This window comes from Phalacrocorax aristotelis, chromosome 1 (assembly GCF_949628215.1).
Source record: "Phalacrocorax aristotelis chromosome 1, bGulAri2.1, whole genome shotgun sequence".
Classification (NCBI taxonomy): domain Eukaryota; kingdom Metazoa; phylum Chordata; class Aves; order Suliformes; family Phalacrocoracidae; genus Phalacrocorax; species Phalacrocorax aristotelis.
In genome coordinates this window covers 93898758-93915865 of record NC_134276.1, presented here as the reverse complement: position 1 = coordinate 93915865, position 17108 = coordinate 93898758, and the positions used below count along the sequence as shown (strand labels likewise).

At 36.0% G+C, this 17108-nt stretch overlaps 1 protein-coding gene across 1 annotated transcript in view; it reads left to right on the top strand.

The window, feature by feature from the left end:
- CFAP47 (cilia and flagella associated protein 47) overlaps positions 1-17108 on the top strand; it is a 349717-nt gene that overhangs the window by 125009 nt on the left and 207600 nt on the right. Inside the window, exons 38-41 of the mRNA XM_075097894.1 lie at positions 1062-1212; positions 2129-2217; positions 4321-4407; positions 16194-16270. Coding sequence (XP_074953995.1) covers positions 1062-1212; positions 2129-2217; positions 4321-4407; positions 16194-16270 — 404 coding nt within the window. The remainder of the gene's footprint in view (positions 1-1061; positions 1213-2128; positions 2218-4320; positions 4408-16193; positions 16271-17108) is intronic.

Below are 17108 nucleotides of genomic sequence, written 5' to 3'. Positions count from 1 at the left end.
ATTTAATCAGCTTGAGTAAATTGAGAAATTTCAAGGATTTCCTGTAGGTTATTTTCTTTCTGCCATCTCTTTCATACAGTTTGTCAGGGGATAAATTTTAAAATTTCTTTAACTACATAGAATAACATTACAATGAAAGCATAAACCAGTCAGCTGGATTTTTGGGATGTATTTTGAGATATTCTACTTGCAGGTCCAAAAATATAGTTGGGTGGTTTTTTTGTTTGTTTAGAGAGAGCTCTCTCTGCTCCGGTCATATGCGTAGAAAGGCAGAATGCATTTAGATTCCACTGTTCTTTTGCTTTTAGAACAATCCTACACAATATAATTTTTCTGACCTTCATGCCATCTTAAGACATCAATCTCAAAATCAGAGAGTGATTTTGAGATCTTGAAAGTGCAAGATTCAGCCACTAAACTTTTCTTATTGATCTTGCTTAGTTCAAGGACTAATGCAAATCAAGTGTAAACTTAACTCTTACCTAGTCTAAACTCTTGTTCCGTGTGGGCTTCCCTTCTCCAGTTTCCCGTCAGACTTGAGCTCTTGCTTGTATGAGAGAACTTTGTTTTTTCCACCTCTTAATTACTCAGCTTTACTAATTATTCTGAAGGGTTTTTTACTATTTTTTTTTCTCAATCTTCAATGACGATTTGATTAATAACATCTAGATCTACCTCACAACATGCATAACGGGGTGTCTGACTGTTTAACTCATCAAAAACCTATTCAAATAGAGAGGCATAAAGTAAATCAGTTGTTAACTTAGGGTAATACTATAAGGAAAGAGAACTTCCTGTGCTAGTGTGTGTGGGAAGAAAAATTAAGCTACATGCTGAGGTCATAAAGAGTATTGTTCTTTTCCTATCTATATAGTTCTTTTGTTAGGCAGAAGATTGAACAACAAAATATTTCAGAAGAAACAAATGACTTGCTTTTCTAGCCCCCTTACCTTACAGACTCTTAAATGTGCTGTGCTCCTGAAATGACATTTCTGAGCCATTTCTGAGTTACAATTTGTGCCTATTTAAAGTATTATTATTATTATTATTATTTTGCCTAGGAGACAAACAAGTATAAATGTGGAATTCACTAGTCGTTTTCTGCGCCCAGCTGAAGCAGTGTTGCTAATGATCTCAAAGACTGTGGGTGGAATAGATGGTGCCACACTGACATTCTCTCTGAAATCTGAAGTCAAGCATATAGAGCCTGCTGTAAGTTCATGTGTGTATGATTAATATTGTTCATCTGTATGTTGCATCAAACAAAAGTAAACTGAGGTAAGAATAAAAATGTGAGTTGCCATCAGCATTAGCCTTTGACCTATGGATTTTCAGGTCACCAATATTATCCTATGTACATGCAGAGAAAAGCCTAGGGGAATATCTAAGATGCCCAAGGACATAAATCACACTTAAATCCTAGATAAATTTAAAAATTTTGTACTAATTGCTCTGAAAATAAATCTGGAGCCCTCTCAGCATATGAATGCTTTTGGAAATTCCATTGCGGAGGTGTTGATATGCCTGTCCAGCCTAATGGTTTCAGTTGTCACATGTATATGGGCAGCAAGCTTTTGTTAGATGTTGCTAGGTTTATCTGTGCTTTCTAACTTTGGACAGTCTTTAGATTTAAGATATATCCCAGAAATAGTAAGAGCAGAGATAGGCATGTGTTCCATCATTTGTTATCAAACATTCATTGAGCAAATCTGGATAGATCCTCTTCTGAACTTAGATGGTGTTTATTATGCGATTCTCTTTTTTTTTTTTTTTTTTCTTTCCATGACTCTCTTTATACCATAGCAATAGACACTGATGTTAGAAAGGAAGGTTACGGAGGAGAAGAAAATAGAGGGAAGGCAGAAGAGGTAGCTTGGTTCTTGGCCCTGTGCTATCATTTTGAAGAACACTTAAAATATTGTGAAATTAATGCATGTTTAAAAAGAAATAGGCTTTAATTATTCTTTGCTGGCAACAAAGCCTGGCATTTAAATTATTAATTTTGTAGTCACCAGTGGTCGAATACATGGTTCTATTCTTTGTAATATTTTCATTTTTAAAAATGTATTATACATAAATGTAATTTTGCAACTTTTTCATATTGATGTAAATTTTTGCTCTTTTTCAGGATATATTAAAATGCAGATCGCCATGTTATGAGCTGAAGAAAGTTATTCTAAATGTTACTAATCCCTTCAGAAATGATGGCATATTCAGGTAGACAGTGCTGGAAAGACAAACCTATAATGATCATGCCATTTTACCAACTCTTTTCCATAATTTTCTTCTTATCCTTAAGAATGTAAAACCTTGAGGTTAAATTATAGGGATTTACATTATCAAAATCATTACAAGCACTATGAAGTGGAAGCTATCATAATGAATAAAGAAGATAAATAAGCCTTAATTGAACTCTGTCTCAGTGTAAGCATTAAAGCTAGAGTTTTAATCAAGTGGAGTTCATGAACCTTGCTTGTATTTTTGTGATTGACTCAGGTCCAGCAGAATTCCAAAGAGAAACAAACCATGTTAATTAATAGTTGTTCAGATTTTCCCCAATCTGCTTTATCCTGCTGTTTAAATTATTAAGCATGAAAAAGAAAAAATCATGCTTTTGCCTTGGGGTTCATATCACTATCAGTTAATCTAATTTTTCATCTGTATTCATCATAGATGTAAAAACTGCAGAATTAATAATGTTGCTTTCCTTAATACAAAAGAAAGAGTGTGCTGTGCCCCTTTAAAATCTATTTATGTGATCTGACTCCACATTTTGTCTTTAGTCTATGGAGCTAAACATTGCTTCATGTCATACATTTATTTACAAGAACCATTTTCCATAACATCTTTAGCTTGTTTTACTGATCCGTTTAATATACATGTTACATAGGCTGCAAATTAAATTTCTCTTTCATCTGCAGAATAGGTTTGGTAAAGACACCTTTAAGAGGATTGTTTTCACTGCTCCAGGAGTGTGCTCTGGCATAAGCCTCCTACATAGGAATCATATGAGTTTATTTAGCTTCTGTCTTTTTTTAAAGTCCTTGAGGTGGTCAGTGAGACTGCCAGTAATCGGTGCTATGATGTGGATAACTCTCTTGGAAAGAATAGATTAAAGGTGATGAAGTAATTTAATTTTATATATATCACTGACAAGCTACTTGGCAGCTACTTGAAGTGATCATCAATCTGGGAAACATTTGAACCAGTAATCTAAAATAAAAGATTCTTTGTATCATGTTTCCAGTGTTTTCAACCATCTAGTGTTCCATCAGGGGCTGCACTGCTTAGCTGCAAATAACACTAGGAAATGCACTTGTGATACCAAGGAAGCAGCTCTTTTACAGAAAAATGGGCCAAAAATTTTAAAACTATATAGATGTATATATAGATATATATATAATGTATATATATGTGTGTGTATATATATATGTGTATAATATAGATGTATAATATAGTATGATTTAGGAAAAGTACAAATTAAAAATATGGGTGCCTCTCTGACCTTGTGCCAGATATAAAGCAAATATTCAGATAGTTCCAAAAGCTGTAAATTCTGCACCCTAAACTAGTCCTTGCCTAGCATTTGTCTGTTTGTTAGATGTTACCCATTCTATCAATTAAATAATGTACATAAAAGGAAAGAAGATCTCAGAATCTTCTAGGAAAAACTAAAGTTAAGCACTTGCTTATGGTTTGTCAGGGAAATCACAATTTACTCTATCTCAATAGATTTGTTATTTACAAAAGCAAAATAAAATTACCTGAGCTTTTTTCCTTCAAATATAAATGACTCAGTTATTCAATAACTTAATTTAGCACAGATCATAGTATAAATTACATTTCAGAAAATTATTTGTGATTAAAGTATATATATGATTTGTCTTACTATTGAAATGGGCATTATTTTTCTGGTATTAATTTTTTTTTTTAATTTATTGAGAAGAAAATTGAAAATTGGTCTGCATGTCATGACATGGCTGTAGACCATCCCCATGATTACAAATCAACCTATGGTATTGATGAGGTAGTAGTTTATGATATTTACCAATCACCCTTGATTAAGTGCCTCAGGATTTTGCATGCTTATATAAGCTTTAAAAATAACATGGCTTAAATTGTGCAAAATTTGTAAAGAATTAATGAATTATCAAATAAATAGTTTTTTAAAAAGCTGTTTAATTAATTTTTAAGAGTTCTAAAGTTTGAAAATAATAAGATTCTTTAACAAGCCTTTATTTAAAATCTAGAATAAACTGAGTTTTGTCTTCATCCTGCAAGTTAAAAATAGGGTAATTATGTGTACTTGCCATACTCCAGGGTCATTTTGCTGGAATCCACGAGTTACTTAATGCAGCCAGAGCAAGTATATCAAGCCAGGCAAGTAAAGCAAGAGCAAACATTCAGGTGAGTATTAAATGGCCATTGCTAATTATAATGTATTGAACAATACAATTCTATTAGTATTACATCTTTGTGTATAGCTGTGTGCATACCCGTTGTAAAGAATTATAGGTTAGGACATGGGAATATTGTAGAATTATGTAACATTTTAAAAACACTTTACAGATAACTTACTCAAAGAGTGGAGAAAAGATTACTATGGTGTAAAATATAAAAATGGGTGTAGTATGCCATTTGGCAATAGTGTTAGGATTGAAAGGTGAATTGTTGGTAGTACCCCCATGCTGGGATAGGGACAACCATGGTGACTTAGGTGACTGAAATGCTGAAAACTAGTTCCTGTTCACTACAACAGGATTAGTTCTGATTCCTGGAATGAAGAAAGTAAATATATTTGAAGGTGCAAAAGTAAGGTCAAGTTTTTATTTATAAATAGGCAGTCTATAGAATTCTAATTGTGCTGAAGTGTAAAATGTTACAGGTTCAGTAGGCTCCTGCAGCTGCAAAAACAGAATGAGAGGTTATTAGTGCAGCTATATTGATATAAGGTAATGTAATTTCGTGTCTGGACATTATTGCTTAACTGACCATGAACAGATTTCCTAACATAGGAAATCTGGAAGGAGAAGGAAAGTTCAAAGTAAGTGTGGTAAAGACAATAAAATGGCAAAGAATAAAAAACAGAAAGTGATTGGAATGAGAGTCAAGGAGAGAGATAAGCAAGGATCTATGCATAAGACTTAGAGTCTGCAGAATGGTATTTCTGTCTTCACTGTCTTTAATTGTTAGACAGTGAGATACATGCCAATAAGCTTAGATGAACTTGCAGAAATCTTTGCGGGCATTGAAGAGATGAGATGTAATCAGAATCACTGATAGTCAAGGTTAAAGGAGAAAGAGAGAATCAAAAAGGTTTGAGAACTAAAATTTGTGGCACTCTCCAGAAGTGGCCCAGCATAAAGAACTGCCACAAATATCTGAAACAATTTTTGGAACTTGCCAGATATCAAGGATTGACAGTTTAATAACTCTACTTTTCAATCATAGTCTGAAAGTGTTAATTCTAAGTCTTTTTGATGATAGATTTTGCCTTCACATGTTGGGCAATTTATTTAGAGAGATCCATTTCTCTAGACTTCTGTCACTTCATCCATGTTTTATAATTATTTATTCATAAAGCAGTATTTATAATCATCAACTCGAATAGTATAGTAACTAAAAAAACACCAACAGAAGTAAGAAGTCAGCTTACAGGAAAGATTACCAAAGTGTGACCAACCAGGTTTCTTCTCATAGAGGCAGGATCTAGCTTTGAAAATACACCATCAGCAGTATGCTCACAATACATGTGAAGAATACTCCAGCCCAGAAATACTCTCAGGAAAGAATACCATAGCCTCCAGAATGCTATTACATAGGCATTTTAAGTGGATGTATTCAATGCCATTCTGTCCCTCATTTGTGTTCTGTGGGCTGCACTGATTGTCAGTGTCCTGTGTGCCTTGTGCACTTACAGCTAAGCTACACATACCAGGTGTGCTATAATGGAATAACCTCCAGTGATTAATGATTGTTAGTTTTGAAAGTGCAGCCAACATCAGCACAATGATTTTTGTCCAAAACCTGCAGATCTGTTTAGGAAGGCCTGTATCCAAGGGGAAATGGCCATGCCTATTTCATGTAATGCCTAGTAGAAGAAAGAGTCTGGTTGTAACTACTAGTTACTCTGAGCCTACTAAACAACATTGGACTGCTTTGATTGCATGTTACTTCTGTTCATATTTTTTACAAAAAACCCCACTTAGTCTTTTTGGAATGTAATTAAAAATGTGATGCAATAAAGAATCAATGTTCATATCTCCTGTGCTCCCAGTTCTCATGGGGAGATAGGTAACATTTAGAACTCCAGTGCCATTAGCATATGCCAGAGTAAAGGGCTCCATCTTCAATTTAAGCAAGAGAATAAATAAACTGGAAAACTGTATAACTCCTATCAAAAATTATCTTAGGATAAAACAGTGATTTTTCTAAAACTGCTATCCAAGGCCTCTGAAAAAGAAAGAAAAAATAATAGAGCCACTCTGGTAAGTCCATCAGTGTCTGCAGATTTTAATAATATATCGTACTTAGAGGTGTCAGAAGCTGTTGATACAGAAAAGGATTTTTCATCATCCTGCGTATTTCAGCTTCATTTATCCCTGAAAAATAAATCAGTCTAAAAAGTGTAATTTTAGTCACACATCCAGGCCTCATTCTTACTGAAATTGTTTTGAGGGTGCCTTAAGTCTTTACAAATCTCCTGTATTGGTTTGCTATAATTTTAGATGTTTCTGTTATCTGTGATATTAGAAGCCACTTAGGTGCTATTTTTAATAAGATTTTTTTTCTTGAATGGAACATAAGAAACGTCTGAAATTGTGTTAAAAGTTAAGTATATGTGCAGTTCATAACTGATCAGTAAGAAGATTGTACCTGCAATCATTTTTATTTTTTTGATAAATCCAGAATACACCTTCTACAAAGTGGGGGCCCATTGCTCTAAGTGCTCCATAAGCATAAAACTACCATAAAATCAGTGCTTATGTTCTAAGTAATTGTGTCTGTATGATTGGTGTCATTTGCATGCTTCGATCCTAACAACTTAATCATCCATGCAGGTCCAAATGGGTCTTCTCAGTCTCATAGTTTGTTCTGTGCCTTCATACTATGCCCCCAGATATATCAGGCACACCACTTTGAACCTCACTGTAACAAGCTTTACCTGGCAGGTAGCCTTCTCATCTACCACCTTTCCCCTCTGGCAGTATCACAGGCACCCAGAATGCTGTCATTCATACCAAAGAGGAGACCAACCCTTTAGTCATTGTGACACGGGCTCATCATACTGTAACTGGAAAGATAGCCCAAGCTGACGCTAGAGCCCAGACAAACTATATCATTACTGGGACACAGTGCTATCTAAGCTAAAAAATCGAACAGTAGCCCGTGTCTGAGGCAGGGTGTCATTCAGTGGTTGCAGGTAGGACCTCTTTGTCAATGGGGAGCTGAATGATGTTTGGTGAGGAGGAGAGTGCTTTTTCTTTCATCCAGTTGGCATAATTTTAAGTATACTGTGATACATGTGCCTGGATTTTTTCAAGCTATGCACTTTTCTATGCTTTTCCAAGCCCTTGACACTTCAGTTATTATCCTTGGCCTACATCTGTGTGCCAGCATGGTCTACTCCCTCTGGGAGAAGGAGAACCAGGTGGAGAGATGCACGACACATGGCCCAGGAATTCTAAGTAGTTTTCAAGCTTCATGTTGGTATTTTGACTGATATCAATTTAAAAAAAGTATTGAATGACAGTAAAAGTTCAAGGATACATTTAATAGCTAACTTTTCCTTCATAGAGTTCTTTCTGTAAAACTAGGAAGAGGTAAAGATATACCAATGATTCACTAATAGTCCTATTCTAAGACCATGACTAAGCAGTTTAGAGTATGTATTACAGTGTCCATGAGTCATAAGGATGGCTGATGATTGCACAGACTGATTTGGAAAAAAGCCTGTGAATGTGGGTAAATATTTTTACATAAAGAAATCTCCTTCTAAAACAAAAAAGGAACCATCAGTTAATGAATTTCAAATCACACTTTGCAGAATATTGTATATAGCTTCTTAATGTTTATTTATTTGCTTTTTTTTAACCTAGAGATAATACCAGGAATTCCAAATATTTTTAATTTTCTGAATTCTGTTCTTATACTTTTTGTTCTAAGCAGTTCCAAGTGTCAAGGAGAGTTATGTTAAACAGAATACCTGTATTTACTTACTGATAGTATAAAGAAGAAATGAAGATCTAAAAGGCTCCATTGTGTCTCTGTGTAATATAGGTTATGCAATATAGCATGAATACCTGTTGTTTCAGAAAATATTGTTTAGAAATATACTATCAAGAGTCATCACAATTCTGATTAGTATTTTATATACTAGAAATTGATCTATATTAATGAAAGCCATAGTACCTCTTTTGGGCAGCTCCTGTTTTACTTTCTCTCCTAGTCTTTGTTATGGGATCACAAACTGTCCCATGGAGTGTGGAAACTGCAGATATCTTAGATGTGAGTTTTTTGTTCAAATGTATCAGTATTTTCAATGCATTAGTAAGCAGTTCCTTGTGTCCTTTCTCTCTCTAATAAAATGCTTGCTTGCTTCTGTCTTCTAAAGTTCATTGATGAAACTGCTGCTATGTGGACCTAAGATTTCCCTGTGGCGCCTGGCGCCTTTTAGTTTTATTTTTGCTTCAGTAATATATAAAATCTAGAACTGGCAGGTATTAAAAAGATCATATAGTAAATTCTACTCCAAATACAGAAAGCAAAATAATTTTCATTTTCTGATAATTTTTTAGGCAGAGAGCACACTTGTTGTCTTGTTTGGACCTTGACTGAAGAGTAAAGGCACAATATTGCACATGTATAGCTATGATCATAGAATCATAGAATCATAGAATCATAGAATTGTTAGGGTGGAAAAGACCCATAAGATCATTGAGTCCAACCACTAACCTATCACTGCCAAATCCACCACTAAACCATATCCTCAAGCACCACGTCTACCCTTCTTTTAAATACCTCCAGGGATGGAGACTCAACCACCTCCCTGGGCACCTGTTCCAATGCCTGACAACCCTTTCAGTGAAGAAGTATTTTCCTAATATCCAACGTAAACTTCCCCTGGCGCAGCTTGAGGCCATTTCCTCTCATCCTATCGCTTATTACTAGGGAGAAGAGACCGACCCCTGCCTCGCTACAACCTCCTTTCAGGTAGTTGTAGAGAGCGACAAGGTCTCCCCTCAGCCTCCTCTTCTCCAGACTAAACAACCCCAGCTCCCTCAGCTGCTTCTCATAAGACTTATTCTCCAGACTCTTCAACAACTTCATTGCCCTTCTTTGGACATACTCCAGCACCTCGATGTCCTTCTTGTAGTGAGGGGTCCAAAACTGAACACAGAATTCGAGGTGTAGCATCACCAGTGCTGAGTACAAGGGGCACAATCACTTGCCTACTCCTGCTGGCCACACTATTCCTGATACAAGCCAGGATGCTGTTGGCCTTCCTGGACACCTGGACACGCTGCCGGCTCATGTTCAGGCAGCTGTCAACCAGCACCCCCAGGTCCTTTTCCTCCAGGCAGCTCTCCAGCCACTCCTCCCCAAGCCTTTCATGGAGTTGCATGGGGTTGTTGTGACCCAAGTGCAGGACCCGGCACTTGGCCTTGTTGAATCTCATACTGTTGGCTCAGGCCCAATGACCCAGCCTGTCCAGGCCCCTCTGTAGGGCCTTCCTGCCCTCCAGCAGATCGACACTTCCACCCAGCTTGGTGTCATTGGCGAAATTCCTGAGGGTGCACTCAATCCCCTCATCCAGATCATCAATGAAGATACTGAACAGGACCAGTCCCAACAGTGAGCCCTGGGGAACACCACTCATGACCGTCATGATGACATGATGACATATGCAGACTATCTATGTTGACTGCGTAAATGATTTTGCTTTTGATCTTGAATTTTGGTATACCTGATAACATGGAAAACCCAGTCTCTTTGTGGTGCTATGTGGAAGAGGTAACTGGCAACTCAGAGGTGATAGCTACTAAACTGTTTGTCACTGGTGCACAGGTATGTAAGTAATTTGTTGTACAAGTTTGAACCGGTTAGACTAAACCATGGGAAGAAAGAATTGGATGTATTCACACCTGTCATTTTCTCTGCTTCAAGTAAGTCTTTGTACCAAGCAACTGGGAGATGCCCTCCTAATCCAACCCTCACCTGTAAGTTACTCTTGCAGAACTTTGTGTTCATTTAATGCACAGTAAAATTACCTTGCTTTGGAAGGGACAAGCTGTGCTTGCAAAAAAACGAAAACAAATGAGAGGCAGTTTGTGAAATTGCTTCGTCACCATTCTCCCTGTTAAACTGAATCACTTCTAATACCTGTGTTATCAGTCTTGGAGACCTGATCCACAGAGTGGTAAAATGTGTATAGTCTCACAAGTAGACCACCAATCCTTTGCCATTGTATCTACACAGCATGTGCATAAGCTTGATGATGGAGCTTGTCTTGGGTTCTTCAGCAGCGATATTTTTCATACAGTAGACTTCAGTGTTAATACACAGAAGAATGACTGGTGCATGAGGTGTGATAGGACACTACTGTGGGATTAATACCACAGAATCATAGAACTGTTTGGCTTGGAAGAAACCTTTAAAGGTCATCTAGTTTCAACCCCCCTGCCTTGGGTAGGAACATCTTCCACTGGATCAGGTTGCTCAGAGCCCTGTCCAACATGACCTTAAACACTTTGAATGATGGAACATCCACAGATTCACTGGGCAGCCTGTTCCAGTGTCTCACTACCCGCATCATAAAGAATTTCTTCCTTATATCTAATCTAAATTTTCCTTCTTTTAGTTTAAAACTGTTACCCCTTGTCCTATCACTACAGGCCCTGGTAAGAAGTCTCTCTCCATCTTTCTTATAAATCCTCTTTCAGTACTGAAAGGCCAGAATAAGGTGTTCCTGGAGTCTTCTCCACACTGAACAATCCCAAGTCTCTCAACCATTCTTCATAGGAGAGGTGTTCGAGACCTCTGGGTCTTTGTAGCCCTCCTCTGGGCCCGCTCCAAAAGGTCCATGTCTTTCTTGTGCTGCAGACCCCAGAGCTGGGCGCAGCACTCCAGGTGGGGTCTCACTAGAGCAGAGTAGAGGGGCAGAATCACCTCTCTTAACCTTCTGGCTACACCACTTCTTGTGCATCCCAGGATACGACTGTTTTTCTGGGCTGTGGGTGTACATTGCTGGCTCATATCTAATTTTTCATCCACCAATATCCCCAAGTTGTCCTCCACAGGGCTGCTCTCAGTCCCTTCTTCCCCCAGTTTGTATTGATACTGGGGGCTGCCCTGACCCAGGTGCAGCAAACTGTGTAGACTTATTCCGTGGCAGCGTTAAGCTATTCTGCCTAATCCATTTCCTTATTTCTCTGTGTATCAACAGGGAGTGTACTGAGCCAGACTGAGAGTATAATAATGTTTCTTATACCTTCCTGATCTCAACTATATACCTTTTGTTTTTATTACTGCATGAGATTCTATTTCTTTTTTTTTTACAGCAGAATGAGACACAGTGTACATGTCTTCCACAACACAGTTTTATTTCCCTTTCCCTTCACTTATCTGCAGGTGCTATTCTCATTGGAGTGAGAGTAAATTTACAGAGAGAAACATTTGATACCAGTCAAATCAATACAATGATTTCCTCTGTCATTCAACACCGAATATAGGAACTTATTCAATGTATAGTTCACTCCAGAGAAGAAATATGTTGTACTCTCTACGTTCTCAATGTGTAATGTATTTCCATGTAATATGCTTATTATGTTATGATTTTTCATGCAGCTTTTGAGCAATTTCTTATTTTTACAGTGATTCTTCTGCTGTAGTCTCTGTTTTTGCAATCGTGACTTGGAATTCTGATTCGAAGAGAAAGCATTGAAAGAGATGACATTTTATATAAAATTTGTATTTTTGTATTTTTATGTGAGATACTTATAAGTACAGAATAAATAGTATATTGTACTTACATACCTCGGAGATAATTTTCTTTTCTGAAAAATGGCCTTTAAGTATAGGTATTAAAATGAATCTCCAGGGTAACATATTTGGAGAATTTTACAAGTCCATTTATTTAAGGTTGTGATTTTTTTTCTTAGCCCAGCAAGATTAACTATTTATTTTAAGAGAGACACAATAGATGTCAAATGCTGTGTGTAATAATTGTTTGCGATAAGGTGGTTCATCAAATTTTACTGCTAGGGGAGAATGACTTTTATGTGTGGATAATATTAAACTGAGTCTAGAGCTGAAACTCTACTTGCAGTATTTTTTTGAGATACATTACAGTATAGTTTTCAGCATCTATGAGCTCTGTGCTTATAAGTTAAAATAAAACTCTCCTTCCGTAAATATAACAGCCTTAACTCCTGTCAACACTAGTAGAAATTATTTGTGAAAAAGGATAGAAAACACTATGAAGTAATATCAAGGAAATACGAAGCACAATTTGCTTTGGGGTAATGCAAATAAGGAAAGATGTAAGTTGGTTTTTCAAGTGTAACTGTCTTTTCAAATACACTTGAAAAGCAATATTGTCATGAATAGAGTTCAGGTGTTTAGGGTAAGGTGCATCCCCTTCACTTCTTTCTCAGACAAATCCTTGATTACATTAGGTTATTTGTGAATGATTAAATGCACTGTTAGTGAATATCAATCATTCCTGTAGCCTTGGTGTAAAAGAGGTACAGAGCGATAAGCTTTGCTGATCCCAGACTTTCTCTTCCCTTCTTTTCATGGCTATAATTTTGTGGAAATGAACTTTGCATGTGAACTACATTATTTTTAGTATAAATTGCTTGAAGAGATTCTGTTATGAGATTTGATGCTTCCTAGCAAGATCATGAACTACAAATTAACACGTGGATTTTACATCTCTAATTCCTCATTGTGTGGTATGAATTCCCAATACTTACTCAAAGAGAGAAGAGTAAAATTAGCCTTTGTACAGAACACCATGGAAAATTACGTCACATTTTATATTTATTCTGTGAAGAGAAACATTGTAAACCATTTGTACAAAAGTAAATTTCAAGTGTTTTTTTCATGTATAATAATTCTTGTGAAGGAAAAAAAGATAAAAAGAAAAAAATCTATGGAATATTTTAGAGAAAACCTATTTTAGATAATTAATTTCCACTGCAATATTAAAAAGGCAAAGATTTTGAGAATGGCACGTGTAAGATGCCAAGTTCAGTCTGTTTGGAAATCAGCACTGTAAGAGAAATTATTTATACCAGGTAGAGACAGTGGTAACATCAGCCCACTATTTTTAGCCATGAAATATGCAAACGTTTCACTATGTTGCACTTTTTCTTAAGTAATTGTGCTCTGTTTCCTCAAAGAAAAAATCATGGCTCACAAGTTTTAAATAATTTGTGTACTATTGATTTGTTGCATCTTGTGAATCCTTTGTATACAAAATTGTAGGATTCCAATGGGATTTTTTTCCTGACGGTTTAAATCTGGATCTTGCACTTACTTGGAGAATAGAAGTATTTCAAATACTTAAATTAGAAAGTTGCATTTAGTGATAAACTCCTCTAAATTATTTAGAAATTTTTTTTTACTGCTGAGGTGTAGTAGTACAAAACCCAAAACATTACTGTTTCTCATTCGAAATAACAGAAGTTATGAGACATCTTTTAAAGGTCATGATATGTTACACTACATAGGAGTTATTCAAATGGTTAACTTGCAGATTATAAAATGTAGTCTTCATAATTGTTAATATTCTATGCAGTAAGTGAGGCCTATGCATTTAAGAATAAACAATAAATAATACTAAATAATAAAAAATATGGTTAAAAAGACCTCTTATTAATGATCTGTTGACTTTACTGTCTAGGAAGGGTTAAATACAGGACTTTATAAAAAGCAATGATCCTCTCATTTTCTCAACTATTGAAAAAGCAAACTTCCAAGTGATGAACATCTTGTGCATTTCCACAGAAGATCCACAGTTTACTTTTTCTTTATTTGTAAAAATACAATTTATTATGTGGACAAAGAAGGGGAAAGATGAATAATTCATTACAATCACAACATGTTACATTTAAAATTTTCAAATTTAGATGGTGAAATACTAACGTCTCTACGGCCAGAAATCTGCAGTTGCACTGAACAATAAATAACAACAACAGAAATAAAACCAGTAACATTTTAATTGGAAAAACTGAATTGAGATAACATTTCAACAGTGGTGTTTTTCAGGAAATGAAAGTAATTAAGGCCTGAACCGTCTTTAGGGTTTGGTAGCATCACCCCCACATAAATGCAGACTTCTGTTGAAATCAGTGGAGCTCTACGTAGGAGCTGGGTTTCCTGTATTTCTCCAGGCCTAAACAAGGAAACAAAAAAAAGGGATTTGCCAGCTTTATTTGACATTTGTTGAACTGATGTTGGAGAATTTTTATTGTACCCCTACCGCTTCAGTCATATTAAAGACATGTTTGTGCTTAAACATAAAGATTTAATGAACAAATGCATTGGGCAGAGACCTACTGCCATAAGCAGTTTTTCAAGGAGTCTGCTAAGATGCAGCACAAGCCGGTTCCTTGTATACACTTGCACCAGCACCAATCGTGTGAGCATCAGCATCAGGCACATTAGCCCTGTCTACCAAAAGTGGGTCCTGAGCACTTGCATTCCATGATCCATTGCTACAAGATGATGTGGCGTCATTTCTTATCTCTTCAGCAAGGGAAACTTTGCTCCCTGAAAGGGAATCGTTCTGTCTTTGGCGTTCCTGCTTCCAGCCCGTTGGGCCTTCTTGCCCTCCATGCCAGATTGTTCCTTGGTCCTGAATTACAAGTGCTGAGCAGTTACAGTTTGAATTTCCCCTTCACTGGACAGAGTTTCTTTCCAGATTTCCTTTCCTTTTCCTTTCCTTTCCAGAACCAGAGCTAAAATTGAGTACAGTAGAGATTAAACCGTGAATTCTGACTCTGGCATGATGACTAGCAGGATATTCAAGGTTTTCAGTAAAGCACTGGAGACAAACAGTTTCCAAAACCATAGACTAGAACCTTAATTTACTAGATAATTCCTATTTTTTACACATATGAGCTGCTGATACGTTTTGTAATTAAACTAATAAATATAAAATGTTTGCCTAAAAGTGTACCTCACCAAAAAAAAAAAAAATCTAGACTTCTATAACATACCAGGAATAATAATAATTCTATAATATACCAGGAATTACAATTAATGTTAAAAAATACCCTAAGTTTAAATGTCTTATTTTTATTGTTTCTAAATGTTACTGTTGTGTTAAAGACATTTTGACCCCTAGGTAGGCAGATAAAAGTTAATAGATTTAGTTAGCTTTCAGGATGGTACCTAGATAAGGTAATTGAGTTCTCATTAATAAATCAGAATGCTTATACCTTCTTTAAAAAGAGGAGACTATTGAACTAGAAGCATGAAAAAAATGGGGGACTAAAAAGCCCCAGAGTTCTAGTATCTGAAGTGTGTTCTGCTAAGGGGCACGGAAACACTGTTACTTTTGCAAGCCAGTTACTGTAAGAAGCAGCAGTTTAAAGACATGTCCACAAGGTCTATGGATGTAAGTCCTAGAGCGAGCACAAGGCATCTCAACTGAATTTGGTTTGCAGATATTTAGATGTGTTTCTATAGAGTAGTTTTGGGGGGAAAAATTGGAAAGACTGAAAGGAAGACAAGTGAGAACATCAGAGGAATGCAAGGCCTTGCCACTTCACGACGTACCAGGGAACAATTCTTCTTTGCTTATCCCCACAGAATATTGAAATGATAAAGAGGAGAATTGGGACTGAATTCCCCAAAAAGCATTACTGGACAGGAGTACTTCTGACTGGCAAAATACAACTGTATTTTTTTTAACATGGATTTTTGCTTATATGAGTACTACAGAGATATTATACAGGTTTATTGAAGGGAGCATGTTCTGGCTGTGCTGTAAATATGACCACTAACTTAAGTGGAAGAGGTGGTATTTAACATTAGGTAGATGGTTCCAGAATGTATTTTTTTTTTCTTGAAAACATTTGCTTTTCCAAGTATTTATTAATAAAAACAGAAAGAAGATATCTATTACTAGTAGAAATGTTTGGCTTTAGTGTATGGCTTTCATTTTTATTTTTTCCTTTTAGTTCTGAAAATAACATATTAAATTGTAAAAATGGTGCACTGCCTGAAGATCCAAATGAAGAGAGCAACTTAAATTGCTGTAAGTACCACTCTACAATACCTCTTGTGTCACTACAATAGAAGTTAGATTATCTACATATGAAAGATTGACATCTAAAGTAATTATTATTTATGGGTATGCTCAGTAACTCTTATTTATAGGATAGCTTGTCTTCTGATATATTTAATTTAGTGAAATGATCTCTAAGGTTGCACCATAGACCTAATGACTTTATTAAAAAAAAACAATCAAGAAGTCTATTTTTCCTGTTTTAAGGGCCCATGGGTTGGCATAATGGAATTCTGATGTGGAGCCTTTGCAATTTGCCTGATTTATTTTTAAAAATGCTCATCATCAGGGATTGTGCATTTCTTGCTCTTACGTCCTATGAAATGTCAGTCAACAGTTCTGTCAAAATGTATGAATCTTGAGCTACAGCCTTTTCTGAGACTGTTGAAAGACCTCTTGAGCAAAATTTGTAGGATGGCCTTATGCAATTAATTTTGTCCTCTTGGAGAGTATTGTGTTTCCATGGAGTCATAGGGAAATGGCATACATGCTATGGAAAGAAAATTTGTAATCCAAATAATGTAGCCCTTTCTAGATATATTAATTATTTCATATTGTATTCTGAGACGTAATTAACAACCAACTAATACACAGTTCATAAAAATAAAAAGTATGTAGCTTAAATAATGAAGTGAGGTACAACTATTGTACCAATCTGTGAATAGCTTACAAAGGTTTTTTGTGGCTTCATCAGACTGGAGCTACAGAGACATTTCTGATGGCATTTCAGGTCTTTGTAAACATAATTACATTTTCATTTTTTGTAGAAGTGCACTTCTGCTTTGGGAAGAATTCCCCACATTCTCTC